Here is a 21,826-nt window from a genome sequence, read left to right as displayed (position 1 = left end):
AATGGCTCGAGCCGACGAGAAACTGCTGCGTCAGGTGTCGCATTGTACGTGAGTGTGCAGCCTTTGTAAAGCAAAGCATGGACATTCATATCCTCTACTTACTTAGTCGGGAGTCGAGAGAAACCTATGACCGACGTGTGCCGTAACATTAGGGGTTATGTGCTGCGTCAGGATGGGTTAGTTGGATGAAAAATGTCACGTTCTTGCATACGGTTAAAATTGTTGCCCGCTTAACGCGCTCGCAAGCGCTTTTTTCCGCCGTTAATCTGTCGTCGACCATCGAACTTTAAATACATTATTCGGCGTGGTGAGGAGATAAAGTAAGCCAGACGGTTGCAAGCCGTTACTTTCATAAAGACAAAAGTTTTTAATAGGGAAAAATCTCGGAACGTCCTTTCTTACGTAAGCGCCCGGTGGGCTGGTCCGGTGGCACGGGAACGGCAGTCACTCCCAGACGTCTTCTCGAGACAGAAGCGAGACGACGTAGAGAATGTCGAGACCGACAGCTTGAAGCAAACGTCCCATTGCCAGATAGGAGGGATGTCCCCAGAGTCTTTTAACCACCGCTTGTGTGTAGAGATAGACTGCGGCCACTTTGAGCACGACGGCAGAAACGTTGTCGTCTTCTTCCTGCAAAGTTAGTACGTTCTGTTTTACAATCTTGTTTATCAAATACGCATTCGAAATTAAATTAACGTCGGCAAACGGACATTGTTATAATTTATAACCCGGCGAATTATAAATTATCGAGCGATGGTGTAATAAATTAACCAAATTATAATAACTGCTATCGATGACTTAAACAGATGACGTAGCGAGATTGAAAAGTTCAAATTTCTTAAATAAAAGTACACTCGGTCTATTCGGTTCCGGCCTAATATATCCATTGAAATTAACTGGGATTGCATCTCGACATTTTTAAAGCTTTTCCTGCGGGGTATTTTAGTTTTCGGTTAAGACAAAATTTATGAACGTCGGTACGAAAATTTATAATACGTGTGACGACAAGCAGAACGATTCTGCCAAGTTTCCAAGTCATTAGAAGTCGACCTATACTCCGTGCCCGGCGCTGCCCATGTTACTGACACGGTAAAGAGTACGAGGTAATTAATTGACAAAGGACACTTGCCACCAATCAATGGACGACGAAGCGAGGGTTTTAGATGGGCCCGGGAGAGAAGATCCTTCAATGTCTGAGCAGTAACGAATCTGTAACTGGATTACGACACCGTGGACGGATAAGTGTCTTTCGTAATAAAGTGCGGCTGCGAACTCTTCGGATTAGAAAATATTGCTCGCAACTAACGATCTGTTCGGGATATGGACGGCATCTTTCGAGTAAAAAAGCCCGGTAATACACAATTGATTATCTGGAAATTTCCCCAGCGTCAAGATTAATTGACGAACAAATAATGTAAAATTATTAATCCAACAAAGTGTATGATTAACGAACATTTCGAGAGTGATTAAATTCTAATTTTTGATTTTCTAAACTGATAAAACAATACTCGGAAAGAAAATTCAATTCCTGTAACTGAGATATTAGAGAAGAAAAATCCATCAGCACCAGCGAAACAGAATAAAAAAGGGAAGAAGGAAGAAAGAAGAGGAGTCTCCGTCACTCCACCCAACCAAGTCGTCCCCGAACCGAGCTAATGACAACAAAAAAGAGACAGAAAAGCACACGACTAGATTAATAACTACTTTTCAATTCTCAATTAAGGATCATTGTCGAAGGAAATTACCTGGGAGTAACATTTGTCCATAATTGTCCGAGAAGAAGACTGTAATTTAAAAGTGACACTTAATGATCTATTTAAATATTCTTAAATTTGCCAGAGAAGTTGATTTCGCCACGCCACGGCCATTTCGAAGGTAACAGGGACTTGTTTATCGACTGGAGCCGTATCAATTCCTTTTGTTTTAATTAAGATTGCGGAAGATGGAGACGAATTGGCTTAATTCGTCGACAAAAAACCCTAACGAAAGTCGGAGAAAAAACTATTTTTAAAGTGTCGCAAATTGGTCACGAGGGAAATAGGGAAAAACTTTTCTGTTTAACTCCGGGGATGCGAAGTAAATGCACGATCCCTAGTGTAGCGGTTATGATGGATGAGGAATTGGTACCCTGGGGTCATCCCGGACCCTCAGAGGGACTCGTAATGGTATATTGACGGCAACATGGCGTGACTGATAGTCTCGTATGCAGCACCTCGTCATCCGCCTCGTACACATTATAGAGACAAGAGGAGACGAAGAGGACAAGAGAGACTTAATTCCTACACACGACATGGTTTTTCCAGACATCTATTGTGTTTTATAAGCGCGATCGACCTTTCAGGTATTCTTATTATCTGGAAACCGTCCAAATCTGGTGACCATTTACATAAGTCGATCCGGATGATGCAAACGATTTGTCAGAAACCAGTGTCTGTCGGGATAAGTTGTTACGCTCCGACTGTCTGTCAACCTCATTGGGACCATCCGTCACCATTTGTCGACGTAACCCGACGAAAAACTGCACACGTTTCTGCCGGTGCGCGTACGGTATTAATCGTCGGGCGGAAAATCGTCCCAAAGAATAACGCAATTATCCGTGGAAAATGCGGCGAAAGCCCAGATAAGCGAGTTTAATAGAGACGAGTCAATTAAGTCGGAGCCAAAAGGAATATTTATCCGTTTTCCGAGAGTAATTATTAATGGCGTGGGGAAAAAAACCAGACGTGCGGATGGAAGACGTACTTATTTTCCGGGCCATTTAAAAATGTTCTCGTGCCCGAAAGTGCACGGAGGATCGCCTATCGTCCCATCGAAGGCGACCGACAACGTTCCGCAACCACAAACGAGCGCGTGACGCCAGGCGAAAGACCGGAACCACTCGAAAAGACTTCGATGAGAGCGCGATAGTCCACGCGCGGCGTCCGACAAATGCTGATACGGCATGTCCTTTCGCTCGACTAGTCACAGAGAGCCATTGTTAGCAGAGCCTTTGTTCCGCGATTAAGTCCACTCGGCGCGGTTAAATCTAAAGAGAAATTCCATATCCATCCTTCGACCGCGCGCACACCTGCTCGGGCCGTGGCCACGGATTCCCCGGAACCCGGCGCTTCGGTTGCTATGGGAACTGCCTTGTTCCCACACGTCCCGTCGCCATACAACATTTAAGGTAAGGATGTACATATTGCAGATTGTTGGAAGCATTCTCCTGTAGCCGTCACCACGACTAATAGTCGAGGCCGCGGTGACGTAAAAGGATTTTCGCGCCTCGTATTTTCGGAAAAAGCCTTACCTGAGATAAATATTTTCGTAGAAAAGTCACCACCAAAAATATTCTCGACCCCAAGAAGATCCACACTTCCAACGAGTAGTGTTCTCGCATCAACCGTAAATATTTACTGTCGTAGGCTGTAAAAGACAAAGATTAAGTAGTTGTTTTCGCGGTCCAACTAAAACAAAGAAATAATTCACCCTAATGTTTCGACGGTATTAGTAAAACAGTTTGTGTACGTCGCGACCAATTCCACATTAATTATAATCAGACGTCGACGGTCAAAGTTCGAAAATAACTTAAACATTTTTTTAATACGGACGATTTATTTGATTTTTCGAAACTCCGAACCACACCGTAGACGAGCAACGCCTTTACAAAAGCTACTTAACTCGTAGGCAAGGTAGACAAATCGCCTTCTGCGCCCCCGAAGCTACTTAATTCGTGTGGTGTTAAATTATTTTGTATTACTAACGCCGTAATATTTTCCAGCTATTTATCGTCAATTGAACTGCCCGGCCACCGAAACGATTTTGCCAGTAGGTTCTACAAAAATACCGCAACTTATTGACACTTGCGTGTATAACAAATGAGAAGATTCTATACATCTATACATCAAATATGTACGACGAGAGAGTAAAGTGCCAGTCGATTTCGGCGGTGTTTTTAAGAACGGAAACGTGGGGAGGGACGGAAGTTGTCGCGTGAAGAATCGTCGGTAATCCGGAGGAGCCGGTGGAAGTTTATCGTTGCCAGTCGTCATATATTTACGGTGGGAGCGAAGCGGATTATAGAAATGTGAAAGACGTAGCAGCTGCCGGACGACGCGATAGATCCCGCTACTTTTTCCTATTTATTAATTACCGGCAATGGCTGCAGCCAGCCACCGGCTAGCGCTTCTGTCACGAACAGGTGTTGCCTATTGGTCGTCGGTGTCATCTGCCGTCTACCGGGACAGATCTACGAGTGTCGAATGGTTCGAAACACGGCTTTTATTACCGTCGAGTCTCTCTATGCGGGCCGACGTCACCGCAGCCGGCATTTTAAATGCGTCTGGTTATGTTGGTAATGCAAAGGACGATGAGATATGCGCTAGATGGACCACTCCGGCTCGGCCAATCTCCATCAATGCCAGGCACAGCTGGCCCAACCTAGATGAACGAACCGTATTAGGAGGAATCTCCTCCCCGATCGTGTACGAATCCCAAAGACATTCGATTTTCGTCCGGCTACCTACCTGTTGTCATGTTTGGAAGCTCCAATAATTGCTCCAAGTACGACTTCTCCGACCATCTGCAAACGGAAAGAATTCGTATATTTTTCCATCCTTTACCAACGTAAATTATTTTCTACGCACCGGCCAAATTATCTACTGGCTCGGGTTATTCCGCGCATTAATGAGAAAATTTAATTTTATGCCGCACAAGACCAGACGATAAAATACTTTCGATATTTATATGCACGGACTAAAATTAATTATGATTAAAACAAATTTAATTATCGGTATTAGCAGTAATATAGTACGATTTTTAAAAATCAAATTAACTTAACATTAATTACGGTAGCGAGTTTCCTTTTCGGCACTTAATCTTTTCTACGTTCTAAATTTCGTACAACGAAGCCATTACGAGTAAGCCAGCGCGACTTTTAAGGGGACGATTTTCTTCTTCGTTTTACGTCGCACTTAAAACTGATAAAAATGACAATTAAATGTGACGTTCTCCATCGTAAGGATCCGTACATTTTTCCTAGTTAAATCTACCTATATTTACACCTAAAGAATTTATTCGACAACAAAGCATCAAAAACTAAATTATAAATCATTCGAAAATTGATCATCTCTTTAAAGATAATACTTTTAAGAAAAATAAACAGCGATTACAAAAACTGGGCTTTACGCGAACAAATTAAGCCATCTTTAATAAAAAATCCAACAGCCAAGTTGTTTAACTTTATCGGCTACATTAAACATTTTGGTGGCGCCATCTGTTGCCATATTTTATTTTAAAAACTTTTAATATTTTTAACTATTATAAAATGGCAAAAAGTCTTTACTTTCGGGATAGGGACGGGTTTATAAAAAATTGTGAATGCTAATAACCAGGAAAATCGTCATTAAATCCGACCGTACTGGAGATACACACGATCCCTTTATCTCTCCACCTCCTCGAACTTTAATCACCAAAATTTAATAGCATCGATCCCCCTAATAAACAAACCTAACGGCAAACTTTCAGAAACTTACGACAAAAAATATGGGAGTTATTAAGTTTCAAACGGGATGAACAAAATTGTGCCCCCACACACACACATCCATACATACAGAAACCTCCCCCCCCATTTTTGAATTTCTCGACGTTTGAAGGTCCCAAAAATGTAAAAATCTTGGGAAAGATTTTTTTTTTTTTTTGACCGATGGCCATACTTTTCCTCTATCATATATAACAGAACAGGAAAAGTAAAAGCGCGTTACTTACTACACAAAAATAGAAATTTCCAAACGTTCGGTGTGTGCACGATAACATATCCATACTGGTACTTATACATTGTGATTCACACTCGCACGAAACGTTTTTCGCCGTTCCTATAAAAATGTTCTAGGAAAAAGCATCGTCTACCTGTGTTTGACACGTCGGACGGGTTTGCTTATTTTGTGCATACGTGCGTTTGAACGTGTCAAATTCACCATTTTCTGCGCCACGGCCACACTTCGGAAATAGAAAGAGAGGAATCAATCGCACCAATTCTCGACGGACATTTTAAAGTTTTTCGATGTATTTGACAGGCCCCCAAACACTATTTCGTTAATATCGCAAAATCTACCTCCAAGTAATCTATATTCTATTAATACAATACGCTTTTCATACGCGATCTCACCAACGAATGTATCTTTTTACCGTATTTATCGAAATTATTGCGTGTCGGCGGGCTTATTAGCTCGTACTTTTTACATCGGTCCGATCTTTCGATCGCTCGGTGTGGAGCGTATTAAACACCTCCGCACACGGCGTTAAATTCGTTTTTCTCTATTCCGCGCGACGAAATTTATTCCACAACCTGGAGTGATTTGATTAATTTATAAAAAAAAATAATACATATTCAGAAATTTTTTAAAGAATAAAAACTGTAGTTTTGCTATTTATATCTGCGGTAACACTAGTCGGGCGGATATAAAATCACAGTACAACAACGTAAACCGGGCGTTAAATAAGTAAAACTTTTAAAATAAGAAAATTAAAAAGTTCTCGCACATTTAAAGTAAATAGACAGTCGAATATGCGTGTATTACGCCAGAGTAGACGTATACCTCGCGTGTTAGAAAATATTTTCTTAAAATATGGAATTAGTCAAAGTTCTTTAATGGCGGCGATCGGTTTCGATCGAGACTCGGAAAGTGATCGGCGTGTTAAAAAATAATTAAAGGTAAATTTTTATACGTGACATTAATATAAAATAAATATGTTTATGCCAGCTTTTACACGTGCTTTGTTTTTGTATGGATGGATAAAGTTCCGTCTTTCGTACGAACCTCATCCTCCATTATCCTTTGAAAATTTTAATATCGATATCCAATAAAATTCCTCTTTGGCCTACATATTTTTTTTTTCTAGTCGAAGAGATTAATTGAGATGACAAAGGTCTATAAAACTTATCGAAAAACAAGCTCAATCTTCTCATATCCTAACATTTTCCAAACTGAATCTGGTATATATATGTATAGAGCCGGCAGTATATCCTCTTCAAATTTACGAACAAGCCCTTAGAAAACCAAAATACCTTATAAAATCCAATTTTGCAAAAAATGAGGATAAATCAATTTTAAAGAAGCTTGGCTTTTTTATTCGGATATCCGATCTTTTCATTTTATGCACGTCGTACACAAGCGAAATATTAATGCGGATTTAAAGGTACGTCGTGTCGAGCATTACGTCGTCGAAAACGAACAAAAACGGAAAGAGTAAGCTGGAAATTAAAGATATAAAAGTGAAAAATCTGCGGACAAGCCGGTGGGATTGTGGACGGAATCGGAATTGTTTTAGAGGAGGGAAAATTCAACAGTATTAAAATCGGTAACGATCGATGGAATATAGTTTATAAGTAAGGTGGAGGGTTTCACTTGGATTAAAGATCGGTGGCACTTCTTATAAATATGCAAGCCGTATAGGAATTCTTGCACACATCGCGGCAAAGAACCGTTATGAATGAGATATATAGAAGCATTTGGTCCGAAGCGGCGCGAGCAAGGAAGCGATAACAAGGACTTTTATGTATGCCCCCATCTGGTGAAAGACTGTCGGTTTACATAAAGAGCGGAATCGTTCACCGCTTCTGATAAACCTTCACCCAACGTCTTGGCTGAAAATATTGGATTTGCAATTTGCTACATCGATTCTGGAAGCTTGCCTATCCCGATGTATGTAACCTTATAGACTAAATTCACCGTTAAAAGGAGATAAGGAGTGAGGAAAATTTCTGCCGAGATGCAGAAAGATGACAGATGAGTTAGACTGTGACAGTTATCCTTCCGACCGAAGGATTAATTAAAGGAAAGAAGTCGTAGCGCAGTTTTGCTAGGAACTGCAGCTCTCGTTAGACCTAATTTGGCTGCCGTCTGGGTGTGGAATAATTTGATATCGCCTAGCAATTCCTATCTGGATTGTAATCCTTAATACGCACTCGCACAATTCTTATCGCCCGGCTGAAAGCATCGTTTTTCCAATTTATTCTTAAGACTGATGATTCGGGCTTTGTAACACGACTCGCCAACATTCGATATTCTGCCTGCATTTGATATATATTTTTTTCTTCCTCGCCTTTTTTTCTCCCTTCTTTATTCGACGTAAATAGCTTTGAATCCCCGGGATTGCTTTCGGCTTTGCAGCGTTCAATTCACTGTTGCAGATTTGTTTATTTAGGATTTACAAATAATCCCGAGGTAAACATTTTCTAGCGGAGCGACTCCAGCGACAGTTAGTCGAAGCGGCCGGAATAGGTACCATAAGGGGCGAAAAGGGGAAAAACGAAAACAATGTATTCCGAGTTCGAACGACTCACGACTAAGACGTAAAAGCCGAGCAGCAGTTAGGATGGAAGAAAAATTTCCTTAGAAAATATAACTCCTCGATCAAAGGCTAATGGGAGCAGGGACGAAAAATGCCAGGCAAGGTGCTAAAGGACCGAGCAATTCGCATGCAAATTGGACATCGATGCTTTCATTCATATATCACGGTTAGCACGTGGAAATGACAGTCGAGATGCGCCGACCGTTATTGGCGCGAAATTCGTCGAGTTCGGGAGCGATTCGGGCGCAGAGAGAGAAAATTAAAACAGTCGAAGGGAAAAAACAACAACAAAAATCAAAGAGAAAAACTTTAGGAAGCGAAGAGTTGAGAGACAAGGGTGGGTAGAAAATGACAGGTCGCTTCCATTTACAATCGTGTCGGGTTAAGATCCAATCAACGCTGGTCTTCTAACTTTCCTGCTGTTCGAAGTCTCCACCTCTTTTGGATAGTGTCGCTTAATTAAAAGTAGTGAAAGCCAAGCACACGCGCACGCGAAACGAAAGAAGCCGGAGAAAAGAAAGGAAAAAAAGAGCAAGAAAGCGAACGAGCGAGACAGAAAAAGGGGCACAAACGACTCGGTGTTGCGGCTAGCGGATTGCTGACGTCACCGGCCGCAGCAGTTCGTCTCGTCCCCGTCAGGGGTGAGAGTCTCCTCTCGATCGTCGTCAGCTGTCTAGTTAATTACTTTAATTAAAAATACACCGTCCTCATTATAGGTAAATTACTAGGATAGCAGCTAGGGTTAAATAATTCATAGTAGATGACAGCGCGGGGAGAAACGGTATCGAGAGAATATTTGTAGAAAGGCTGTCGGCAATTGAAGAAACCCAAGAAATTTATACACTTCGTTAGACTTAAGTCGATTCCGTCTGTCTGGTGTGTTACGTAACGTCAATCCATCAAAGGCAGTTTTTGTGGCGGACGACGAGAAAAATTTGGGGACGTTCCCGCTCGTTCCGTGTTTTCTTTTTTGTTTAGAAAGGAGATGCTTTTCTTTCCGCCGAATCTCCTAATTGTGTGCTTATTCCGTTCGGTGGTTGAACATTTCCAAGTGCGTCTCAGACGGAAGTAGTGCAGCAGAGCGAACGGAGGAAAGAAAAGTTGACGAGATCAGGAAATGAGTAGATGGGTGTTAGAAAAACCCGAGGAGACGAACAGACGTTTTGTTTGCTGCTTTATTTGTTTGTAGTGGAGACGAAAGTCTTACATCGAATGCTCTTCGATCAATCACTCTCGATACCTGCTTCGCAGTTTGTATAGCGATTGTCACTTTTCTTAAAGCCACCTTCGCCACTCCGATAAAACTCCAATGGTCCAAAGTAATTATCGGCACCAGATTACGATTAACACTTTATAATCGCCTTAATGTTTGCGCCGACTTTAAGCCACATCATTTTATCGGGAGGAGAACAACCCGACGTCACGCTCAAAAATCGAGAAATTTCGCACAGCATTAACGGATTCCGTATTTAAAATAAGGAATATTTACGGCTTAGTCGACTTAAAAAGCGTCCCCGAGAGGGTCGACGTACACACACAGAGCCTTGAGGGAATGCCACCGGACGTAATAGCAGCTGGAAACTTTATTTCTTTGCTCCGTGATTTATGAAGGAAATCAGATTCCCATTTTTCCCAATACATTTATTAAGCCCTAATGGATACACTTGATAGAATCAAGTACTTCTTAAGTTGATATAAAATATCCTAGTAGGCTTTTATTAAATAAGTGCAATAAGTCGATATTTCACCCGCCGGATATAATTTCTTAAAAAGAGTAAATATATAAATTGTATGGACAAACACCACTTTTTGCCTAAATCCTTATTTATACTTTGCCCGAGAAACTCGCTGTTTTAATCACAGAAATTACCAGAAAGACATTTTCCTACACCGCAACTTTGTTCCTGTAAAAAGACCGCGATTAAAAAAACAAATTACGTGACAAAGACGTGACGATACTGCCGCGGCAACCCCAAATAGTAAACGCGATGAAATAAAAAAAATCCACACCCAGTTGCTTAACTTTCCCGGCAGCAACGTTCGGTAGCGCCACCTGTTACGATATTTATTTAAAAAACTTTTTATATTTTTAACTATTATAAAATGGCCACAGCTTAATTTTCAGAGTAGGATTAGTTTTATGAAAAAAAATTAAATGCTAATAACGAGTAAAATCGCCATTAATTCGTCAGCAGACTTCTCTTAACACCGGAAGAAAATCGTTTCTGTCGTCGTCTTAATTTCGACGGGCCAAAAGAGAATCGACAAATTTCCACGATTTTCCGGGCGGTGCGCGGGATTTTATGAAGAGAAATTCGTCTTTCCGGCGAAAGACGAATTTCGTAAAATTCCTTTTCGGGGAAAGAGGATATGCGGGAAAATGATGATAATAACGAGAACAATTATGCGGCGGCGGGAGAAAGTCGGTATCTCGTCGGTCGGCGTCTCGGAGGGACACGAAGTACGGCAAAATAATAATAAATCAAGGAACACGTCATCCGAACGAGGACCGGGAGGAAGGAGGAGAGGGGAAGACCGTCCGATTCCCACAAATTCCTTGTAGTCCTAATTAAAGCGTTTCCAGGACAGATAGCCGGGAGGACCTCCTCTCCTCCTCTCGCCCGACGTATTACCATATCTGACGTCACGCGGGACCACCTTTCCATTTAAATATCGACGTCCGATCTCGGCTCTTTCCGACTATTTTCGGAGCGATTTTTTTCGGTTTTGGCGGAAGAGGTGTATTCCGAGACGTTTCTACCGCGGTTACGATAATCGGCCGACGGGAACCAGACAAATTTTCGGGACGTCATTTTCGTTAAGCAGCGGAGGATTTTTTTTTCCGATCGGCACGGAGAAAGAAGGAAAAAATCGGCTCCCGGCTCCCGCGCGCGTATTATGTTAATCCGAAGGGAACGAAGATTAAAGCCGGTACACGAAGGGGGAGGGAAGAGAGTAGCGAAACAAGGAAAAGGCAGAACCGGTGATTATCTCGCGATTTATCGGAATTCCGAATTTCCGGCATTCGTCCTCCGCCGCCGCGCGCGTGAACGGGCATCTCCCACCAAAACCCGCGCGCCACCGAGCGGAAGTCGGGCGGGGAAGGAAGGGTTACGGGTCTAATTGGAGCTTAATACTCGGGCCGGCGTCTTTTTCCCGGTCGGTAGATAAGACGGCGAATAATCGGCGGATCTCGTCCAACGCGATCTTAATGATGACAAATGCTCGAGATTTTCCGCCGGCTATTAACCTGGCGCGGAGAGATTTCCACTCGACCATCCATCACGTCATTGTAAACAAATCAGAAACGGACGAAAATGTCGTATTAAGAGAGCGCCGTCCACCTAACTAATCCGCCAAAGACGGCGCCACCGGCAATGGCCCCCGACAGATAAGGTCGCGCGCGACGCATTCGACGCGTGACCTTTCTACCCCAATCGACTTTATCGTTGGCGGAACCTCTTTTTCTTCCAATTTTCGTCGGTGCCAAACCCCCGCTTTCCCGGACCGCCCCCTCCACCTTCCCTTCGCTCGTTAGCTTCCGCTACTTTTTACCGCCCGTCACCGTCGTCGGTGACGACTCCTTCCGAAAGCGACATCCGCCGACGAAAGTCGTTTCGTTTCTATTTTCGGCCGCACCTTTGGCGTTAGACGAGATCGTTTTTGAGCCAGGTAAAATAGAGGAAGACGTACTCTTTAAACTGTCCGTCGGTAAACGGGGATCCGGCGTAAGTTTCCCCCAGGCCGTCATACAGCACCAGCCAAGAAAGTAAAGTGGCGGAGGCGCAATCGCTGATGATACCTGCAGGAAAAGTAAAGGGTAAAAAACGAAATTGTAAACACCGAGGTCTTCTCCTCGTACGGATGCAAAGATTTCCACCCACCGTAGTCGTCGTGGATGGTGACGCAGATCGAAACCAAAGAGCAAACGGCCAATGTCCAACGAACCCTGAAAGAAGTCTAATTCTTGCAAAGTCGAAATTCATAGGAAAATTGAAAGAACTTACCAAAACGGAAAAGAGGAAACGAACGGTGAAACCGCCACTAAAATCGTCAGAAAATAAGCCAAACCGGAAACGACCAGCGTCAATGCCTGCAAGGTAAACAAATATTTGGTGTTCTTAGTCTTCGGCATAATTTGGAATGAAATTAAAAATGCGTTAGTGCGCTCGATTCGACCTTTATTACAAATAAATTCAATGTAAATAAAATCGGAAAGGAAAACAATCGCCGCATATGTAACAACTGGTCTTCGTAATTATACATTATGGTATATTCTACGAATAAATATAAATAACTTATATATACATCCTACGTATAAAATAAATGGATATATAATTTTCTACCCACATATATAATATACATATCTGTAACTTATATGTAGGTGTAATTATATTGAACCTACGTATGATACATTTATATATACTACAGAAAATTATACACAGGATACATATTTATTTACAGAATATACGATTATATATAATCGCGAAGATCGGTTATTATTACCGCTTCCAATTTTATTTACACTAAATTTATTTGTAATGAACTTTGAATGGAGCGCACTGACATACTTTTGATTTCATTTGAAATTATTTTTCTGGTTGCTGTAGGGCTTCTCGGACCAAATACACCGTGGAGTGTAGACCACTGATAATTTTTATCCAATTAGCATTTCTCTTCGGTTTTTATTCCTTGTTAAGTGATTTTGACTGCTTTGAAAATTTATCGCAGATTGCGACGCGATTGAATTCATGCCGAAACGTCGTACGGGGGAAAATATGAACCTGCAGAGCTAACAAAAATGTCGGAAAATAAAAAAAGGGTCCCGGTCGTATCTCTGTGAAGCGACCAGATGTGTAGAACGCGCTTCTTATCGCTCTCGCCTGAGTCATATCGCGAACGCTCTAAATATAACCCACTTCATAGTTGTGGGAAGTTTCTTTGTTACACCGAGATTTTTAAACGATCGGAATTTTTAAAAAGGAGGGAAGAGGAAATGAAAGAGGATGAGAGAATAGAGACTGACATCTGGCGCTGACGGATGGAAGTGTAACGGAGTTAACAGAAATCCCATTAGAATGATTTTCGCAACGCTCTGGTCATTCGGTCGGCAACACGACGATAACGAAAGTGGAATGAACCATTCCCTTTACGCCCCTTTACGACCGGCTTCCGACGTATAACGGTCCGGGTAGAAATTTTGTCTGCTGGCCTATACAATCTCGCTAAAAGTACTCTCAGGATGGCGAATGCGACCCAGATATACGAAGCTCTCCCCCTACGGCTACGATCTGCATTGATGGTGTATGACAGATGAGCAACCCGAGTTCCCCCCTTTCTTATTCTAGTTCCCATGGCAACGCGACAGAGATGGAAAGGACGGATATGGCGACATGCGCCATCCCCCTAATCATTTTGGTCACCTGCACGTGACTTCTATCGAACCTCCCAATGTTTCTTCTTAATTATTGCGTGACTCTCGGATTTTCTTTATTCCTCGTGTTTTTGTGACCGATACCGACAGACTTGTCCACCCTACGTGATCGATAATCGCGCTTTAACGATACGCTCGATGCGCCATCTGACGGCAAAATACGTCATCACGCTCGCATCCTCTTTATTCCAGAAAACTATCCAATTTTCATTACCAAGGATCGAATTTTTCGGCCTGCAACTCCCTCCTTATTAATGCTGTTTTACCGAAGGCAAAAAGCAATCTCTGTGTTTCGCACGACAACATTCCCACTCTATTCTGGTAACCATCCGTGACGAATACAAACCATAAAGGAATTACTAATGAAATATGACGTAACAGCGATAATCTTAATATCTTTACAATACCTGAGAATAATAAAACCAATCAAATCAGATATTAGATCGAACACAATTTACATTTACAAAATTCCAGTAATTAAAACCAATCTCTTTCATCGCTGCTCGGCTTACAATGCAAATCTAAGTTCACATATTAATTGTAAAGATGTACTTCGTTACTAATATTGTAAACAGTATTGTGTAAGGGTTATTTTAACCCACACAATGTACATATTTCGGTAATACAATAATGTTTACTTAATATTACGCAAGTACGTATAATAATCCTAGTAATTATACATTTATTATAAAAATTGTAATATGTAATCTTTAGTAACATATTACAATTATCTGAGACTATAGGGCCTATATATATTATACGGAAATAGGAAGGATTTCCTACCATCTTGTATTATATCGTAACACATTATACAACATCGTACACGACCTATTACATTATTTAATTCTAAAGTAGAAAAAGATATGCTCTTTAATTTCGTGTCATATAATCTATGTATGTACAGTACACAAGGGCGCGTGCACGCATATATATATAAATATATATATTGTGTGTGTGGGGGGATGTTTAGGTGTGTGTGCGCGCGCATGTAATACACAATACGAAATATAATGAGTATCGGTGAAATTGTTTTTGGAGATTAATTGAAATGATGAGGCCACCGATAGCGTACTGGACGGGGGATGCTTTAAGAAACGGAAGCTACGCAACAGCTGTAAACAAATCTGTTATGACCCACAATAAAGTTTACAACCTTCCACGCTTTCAATCAAAGTCATTATTGGAGATGGAAGGGAAGAGTAGAGAAACATAAAACAATCTGCTGCGCTATTAAAACAAAACACGTGGCTAACCACGTGGTTTTAGCTAGAAGTATGCATAATATGAAGGAAAAGACGTTAAATATGCAAAACGGATGTGGACTTTTTATGACTCCCAACTGACTCGGTAAGAGTGAAAAGGGGGTACATGTAAACACCTTGCCATATGGTAACTTCTGCTGGTTGTAATTAGGCTGAGCGAGACAATATAAATACCAGCCCGAAAACTTTCTCTTTCTGATCAAACACAATTACATTTTCCCCCAATCTCACAAGGAATAGATCGACTTTGACCAGCTGTGCACTCGCTAACTTCAGTTCCAAGTGATTAAAACTGCTACTTTCAAACTGCATCTCATATAATTATTTATACAATCTTATTTTTTATTCTCGTGTTTTTTCTTTCTGTCCTGTAAAATTGTCTTTGTACAAAAGAATCGCTTCAATTTGATAAAAGTATAATTTTCTTTTTGAGGTATTCAAATTGATTTGAATTCGTTTTGATAAATTATAAACTTAATGGCAACAAATAGGGTATATTATATATATACAGTGTTTTGGAACAATTGAAAGTAATATAAACATTTAGAAAACTACACCATGTCAGCTTGATTACCAATAAAATCTTACAGAAATTATTTAAATACAAAACAGAAATGTTTTTATAAAAACAGTTAATGAAGACGGATTGGAAAAATGCAAATTTCAACTGTCTTTTTTTTTTTTTTTTATCTATGTCAGCCCAATTAAATGCATTTAACTACATTGAAACTGACTGAAAAAATTATATATACATAATTATTTATAAATAAATATGAGCAATTATTTATTGTGATATCGTCACAATGCCAAGCTGCAATTTTTTTAAATCATATTTTCAATTTATTTCATTTAAAAAATCATACCTCAAATTACAGTAGAACTGTAGTGTCTTGCCCCTGTACATTACACTTTTCCTTTAACAATAAAGTCGCGCCGGTCATCTATAAACTGCTTTCAGGAGAAAAGTTTTGAATTGAAATAACTTGACTTCCAGTTTACATTGGAAGTTCAGATATAATTAATTGGGATCTCCTGCGAAAGGTTTCCATATCTGGTCTCGTCTTTCACCTGTCTAACTCCGTTCTCAAGATTAAGGAATGACAGACGGATGGTGGGAATTTATAGGTCTACAGTTTTTTCAAATTGAAGCCCAAAAATTGAAATTCCTATATTATCCTCTTTTGTTTATTGTTTAACTGTGATAACCGAGTTGATTTTCTATCTAGTTAATTGTTTAACTAAATAGAAAACCAAAGCATTAATTAAAGTAATACATTTCATTATGTATGTGTGTGTGTATATATATATATATATATAAATTATGAACAAACTGTTAATTTATCCAGTTTCTCTATCAATATTGGTAGAATTTGTTTATATTCATCTGTAATAGTTCTTCAGATTAGAATTTGTAATTTACTGTTAGAAAATCATTATGACATTTAGAAAGATATATTTATCACATATTGAATGACACATAATTTTCAGTAATAATTGACTTTTGCCAAGAACTGGCAATCAGTCTCCACTGATCAATATCACATTATGAAATTAAGATATTTCACATAACAATGTTCCTGTTATATCTAATTTTCATACTTTTAATTACAAGAACTTTCAATGTAATTTATTAAAAATATTAAGTGTAATATATTAAAATATGTAAATGTAATAATTATATCATTATTATTATTATTGTCAAACAGTCTCATTAATAAATATTTACTTAAATTATATTATTAATAAAAAAGAAAATCTTGTTACAAACCTTTCTTGTTTAAAATCAAGTTAAATGGAATTCTTTTAACTTTAAAATAATTGTTAAATATAAATTACCTTTCCATAAAATGGCCTCTCTTCCACCAAATTTGCTAACTCTTGACCAATAGCAGTAATAAAATGTACAATTTGGTAGGCTTCAATAGCAAGAAGTAAAGGTTCTACTGCAATCATTGAATAATAATAAATCCATATTAAGACGGATGGCACAATGGTATAAGGGAATGACAATAAACAAAGAAATATTAAAAAATCTAAAAATGAAATCCAGGTTTTCTGTAAACAAAAAAACAAAGTTCAATTACAGCTATGTTAACTAATAAAATCATATAAATAATTATTATTAAAAATTTTATTATTTTGAAAATTAACACTTGCTAAAAATATCTGCATACAAAAGTACAGTAGACCCCCCTATAACACGGTACATAAGTCACTAAAATACACGAGCCAATCACGGCCCGTGATTGGCTCGTGTATTTAAGTGACTCGTACGACACGGATTCGTATAACACAAAACTTATCTACCGTGTTATAGGGGGGTCTACCGTAATAGAAAAAGAATACTATAAAATTTACTTCACTTTACTTCCAAAATTACAGTAACATTTGGAAAAACTGTGATTTGTAACATAATAAATATATATCCATTAGAATATATTGTTTTTATAATTTAAGAACCTTCAAATAACAGCCTGCAATTCTAACAATTGTTGCACGCAATAGTCCAAATGGAACATGTTTGATTATATATCAGTTTAGGTCTCCCTTTAAAACTAGAAAAATATGACAAGTCAAACTCATCTAGAGTACTTTATTCAAGAATAGGTAAATATTTATTATTGAATACCAATAATGAATATATGAACTTAAAAAAGGTCTTAAAGTAGACTAAAATTAATTGCCACTTTGTGAACATTGTGATTGAGAAATATAAGGTTTACATCCTTTGAGTACAGTAATTCTCTGCACGTCATTAAAGCTATATTCCTACTCTTTTGAAGATCTGCCCCGCGTCCCCTAATCCAAAATTTCCACCCTTCTAATCACTCCATTGCAGTTATTGTTCTAACACATTATTAATACCTTTTTCGTTCATTTATTATTTAATTGCAATTCTGAATATTTAATGCAAAACAGTGCCATCAGATATATTAAGTATCACGATAAATAATTAAAATTAATCAATAAATATTGAAAAATTTCTGGTATCTAAAGTTAAATTTTTTGTTTGCCGACAAACTAATCAATGAACTTTCCTCGGATAAATAAATATCGTGCTATAATTATAAAAAACATTCTAATAATCATCTTTTAAATTTAATTTGTATTCAAATTAAATTTAAAAGAATAATTCTAAATAAAAATCCGAGAAATTTATTCATTATATTAATAAAGATTACTTTATACAAAAAAAATATTGTTATTAAATTCATCATAATACAAAATTACAGGCATTTTATTCACATCAATGTAAAAATTTATCAACAATTTTCAATAAAACCATTATTTAAAAACAAAATTGCCTGTTTGAAAATCATAAAACAGATCAATCAATAGTTCAAATGTATAGCATTAAGTACGAAAATATATCTCGGTCGGAAATTAAAATAAACACCGCCGCGAAAGGTCGGATAAAAAACTTATAAAAACAAAAGTCTGGAAGATAATCAACCATGTCAGAAAACATAGTTTAAGAAAAAAAATAAAGAAAATAGTTATCAAACAGAAGAAGGAGAAAGAACATGTACTACATTCTTCTGTAGCAATATAAAAACGAGTTAGAAACAAACAATCACTATATTCTAGTTTTGACTAAATCAAATTTAATAAAAATAACAACAGTATTTAAATTAATACTTTTTAAATTACCTGACTTCTTATAATATCTCTTATGCAGGAAAATAAAAAGTTTCTTGCATTTGATTTACATAACAAACCTTACATTATTTCATTCTCTATACAGATTGGAAACACCATATATATAAGATTTTTGTTTATCAATGTATCGACCGAAAAGTTTCTTTTGGAAAGACTATTCTAAATAAAAAAAATACTATCGACGTGTGCCAAATACAGACCGACGAGCCAGTTATTTACATACCCACCCGTGGGAGACGACACGCGAGACTTTGGATGCAGGGCGAGAAGCCTAAAATAAGAAATTACAAGAGTTAGCCATTTGCGAACACACTTACAAACGTAAATGTCGACTACCATACGCAGATAAGGGTAGTTCGGTACCATTAATAACGCTCGTATTCGTTTAGTTCTACCGGAAGAGTAATCGCGTCCGTATTTCTCGAAGGTAATCGCGCGGTTTCTCGACAGGCATCTTAAGAAATTCTAGGACTCTAGTAAGAAGTTTAGAAATATACAATGTTTCAAGTAGATATTAGACAATTGTTCAAAACAATCTTTGTAATGTTACATTAATAAGATCTATCTTTAATTCCTGTTTAAATTAATAACTAATGTAAAAAACAAAAATTTTGTACAAGTCCAGAAAAGTTTTTACATATCATTTTAAGTGCTATATATATATATACCTTGTTATATTTAACTGGCCTTAATAATTTGAATTTTCTGAGATCTTAATATGCATTCAATTTTTTCATTGGAAATAAAAAGAAAATACCATTTGAAATGAAGGTAACCATTATTTTAATGGTGTCTCTCTTGCAATGTTACACTAGGGAAGGGAAAGTGGAAATCTCAAATCAATAATGGGTTTATCTATTGTATTTACTTTTAAAAAATGATAAATAAAATTTGAAGAGACAAAGATCAACTAAATGGTATATTTGTAACACGTTATAAATATATTTCTTTTAAATAAATTAACAAAAATATAATTATTTATTGTAAAAAAATTAAGCATTGTTATATACCATGCTAAATCAATTTATGGCATAATAGACAAAGTACACATAAAGGGCAACAATAATACATTAAAAGCACGTTTACGGGAAAAGAAAGGCAGAAACCTTTTTTATAAAACAGGATAAAAGAAATACCGGTAGTTTCAATTTAAAAGTAATATAGTCGTAAAGAAAACAACAGTTAATTATACCGAACAATTAAAGACAACATTAAGATTTCATTACACGGTACTACAGCAAACTAGAGGAGAAAAAAATGAAAAATTAATTAAATTAGTGCAACAGCGAAATATTATTTTATAATAAACATTTGTTATTTAAAAGAGTTTAAATTTTATAGCAACGGCAGCAGATTTTCGAAAGGTCTTAATACCCGAAATTACAGCATCGGTTTCGCTACTCGAAAAGAAAAAATTAATGCGCCGAAAAGTATATTTTAAACTAACGATTCAATTATCGAAAGAAAATTAAACGGTAAAGTTTAATTGTCGAAAAATGTTAAACGGCTTTCCTATTTTAATCATCTTTAACTAACGCATTCCTTTTAATTTCCAAAATTAGAAGTCTAATCGCAAAATCTCGGTAACCCAATCGACGACGATTATTATTCCCACGGAAAACTCATGGCCCGTTACTTTCAAAGGACACATTACATAGAAGAAAAGGTTATTATTATTAGATGTATTGTTTTTAACGTTATTTAATAAACATAGCATTTGGCCAATGGCCTAAGTAAGTATTGTCGTCGGTGTTTTAAATGTAAAATAGGAAAGAAAATTTCGTGCCAGGCTAATTCGGATAAAATTTGGCCATTTTGGTCTATTAGTCGAAAATGTGAAATTAATCGAATCGACGGTAAAAACTTTGCCCATCAAATAATTTGAAGAGAAATAATTAACTTAAATGACTATTTCACATTTTATCGGGTAAATTTCTGCCCAGGAATAAAATCGAACGATGATATATTTAAACGGGATCGTTAGCACCAACACCCGACGAGAGAGAAAAAATTCGGAATCTATTTAAATAATTATAATCTGCCCGGTGTATTATTTATAATCGTCGTTAGTATATTATCGATAGGGCATTTGGAAATATTACGTTTGCTCTACGGTAAAGTGCGGCGAAAAATTTCGCCATCGATTAAGAAACCATCGCGGGTTTCATCTACTCCAACGACCTTGCTAAATTGTAATTCGGAGCAGCCAAAGACCCAACGAAATAAGGTCGAATCGACGAAGGTAACCGGTCGGAAGGGAATTTACCTTTACCCGACTCTCGGTTACTTTAAGGCCACCTTCCGCTCTTAATTTCTACGTCAATCGATTAAAATTTCTCCGGCACGTGTACTTTGCCGCGCTCCGGCCATATTTACGTAAATGAAACCAGTCTTTCCATTAAACGGGGAGTTTACGAGTGCGCTCGCCGACGGTTAACGACCACCTTCGGATAGCCTGTCGTGGCCGATATTAATCCCCAACTAACAAATAAAAGAACGGTTAACGGTAAAGAGGCGAAACGTCAAAATGGCCGATGCCTACCCAATTCCCGGGAATCAGACTAGAAACGACGACAAAGACTAACATTAAAATCGATTGCCCCGCTGCCTGCCGAATTCCCCATAATGTGCCGCACAACGGTAGACAGGCTAACCATAAATACGGTACGTAACGGAAAATATCGGCCAAACTCGGAACGAAAAGACACATGGCCTATTTTGTATTTCGAGCCGAGACGTCTCTCTCTCTTCTCCTCAGCGATGCCGGCGCCCCCTTCTAATCCGAAACGGGAAGATTCTAATCGACCGTAATCTGTATTGGCTACAGCGTAGTCCATTTCGCGTTATTAATCGTATTAATTACAGTTTCGAAGAATAATTTTAAAAAATAATAATAATTAACATAAAAACATTTCGTTTAGTCATTTGTATCCGAATTTGTAACGAAAGTTTCCGCCAGAAAAACTTTTAAGTATCGGTAAAAACTGTCTTTTCCCCCTCCATCGAAAAACAAACAATATTTCAAAAGCCTTTATTTATTCGTTTTACCACACGTAAATTGTCAACAAAAATCAAAATAAAATTTGTTACTTTTATAATTTTAATTCTCCGAAAGATTTCCAATCGGGTCTTTTTAAAT

General features: G+C 38.1%; 1 protein-coding gene across 1 annotated transcript; it reads right to left on the bottom strand.

The window, feature by feature from the left end:
* Nucleotides 1–343: 343 nt before the first annotated feature.
* LOC136982622 (uncharacterized) lies at nucleotides 344–21,426 on the bottom strand. Its single transcript, XM_067279179.1, has 8 exons — nucleotides 21,230–21,426; nucleotides 16,864–17,082; nucleotides 12,339–12,424; nucleotides 12,216–12,280; nucleotides 12,025–12,133; nucleotides 4,506–4,561; nucleotides 3,290–3,405; nucleotides 344–630 (listed from the first exon to the last, which is right to left on the bottom strand). Exons 1-8 carry the CDS (start codon nucleotides 21,395–21,397, stop codon nucleotides 445–447), a joined length of 1,005 nt encoding a protein of 334 aa, XP_067135280.1. The 5' UTR covers nucleotides 21,398–21,426; the 3' UTR covers nucleotides 344–444.
* Nucleotides 21,427–21,826: the final 400 nt, after the last annotated feature.

Source organism: Centruroides vittatus, unplaced genomic scaffold (assembly GCF_030686945.1).
Source record: "Centruroides vittatus isolate TY-2023 unplaced genomic scaffold, ASM3068694v2 contig_854, whole genome shotgun sequence".
NCBI lineage: Eukaryota > Metazoa > Arthropoda > Arachnida > Scorpiones > Buthidae > Centruroides > Centruroides vittatus.
The sequence above is the reverse complement of the archived record's forward strand: the minus strand, read 5'-3'. Positions and strand labels throughout refer to the sequence as shown.

What these genes read in the sequence shown, in the direction of transcription:
- LOC136982622 (XM_067279179.1), bottom strand. Translation starts at nt 21,397, where the DNA reads ATGTGTCTTTTCGTTCCGAGTTTGGCCGATATTTTCCGTTACGTACCG. An exon ending in AGAGGCCATTTTATGGAAAG is followed by an intron (nt 12,425 to 16,863) that starts GTAATTTATATT and finishes TTTACCTTGCAG; the next exon opens with GCATTGACGCTGGTCGTTTC. An exon ending in CACCATCCACGACGACTACG is followed by an intron (nt 12,134 to 12,215) that starts GTGGGTGGAAAT and finishes CTTTTCCTGCAG; the next exon opens with GTATCATCAGCGATTGCGCC.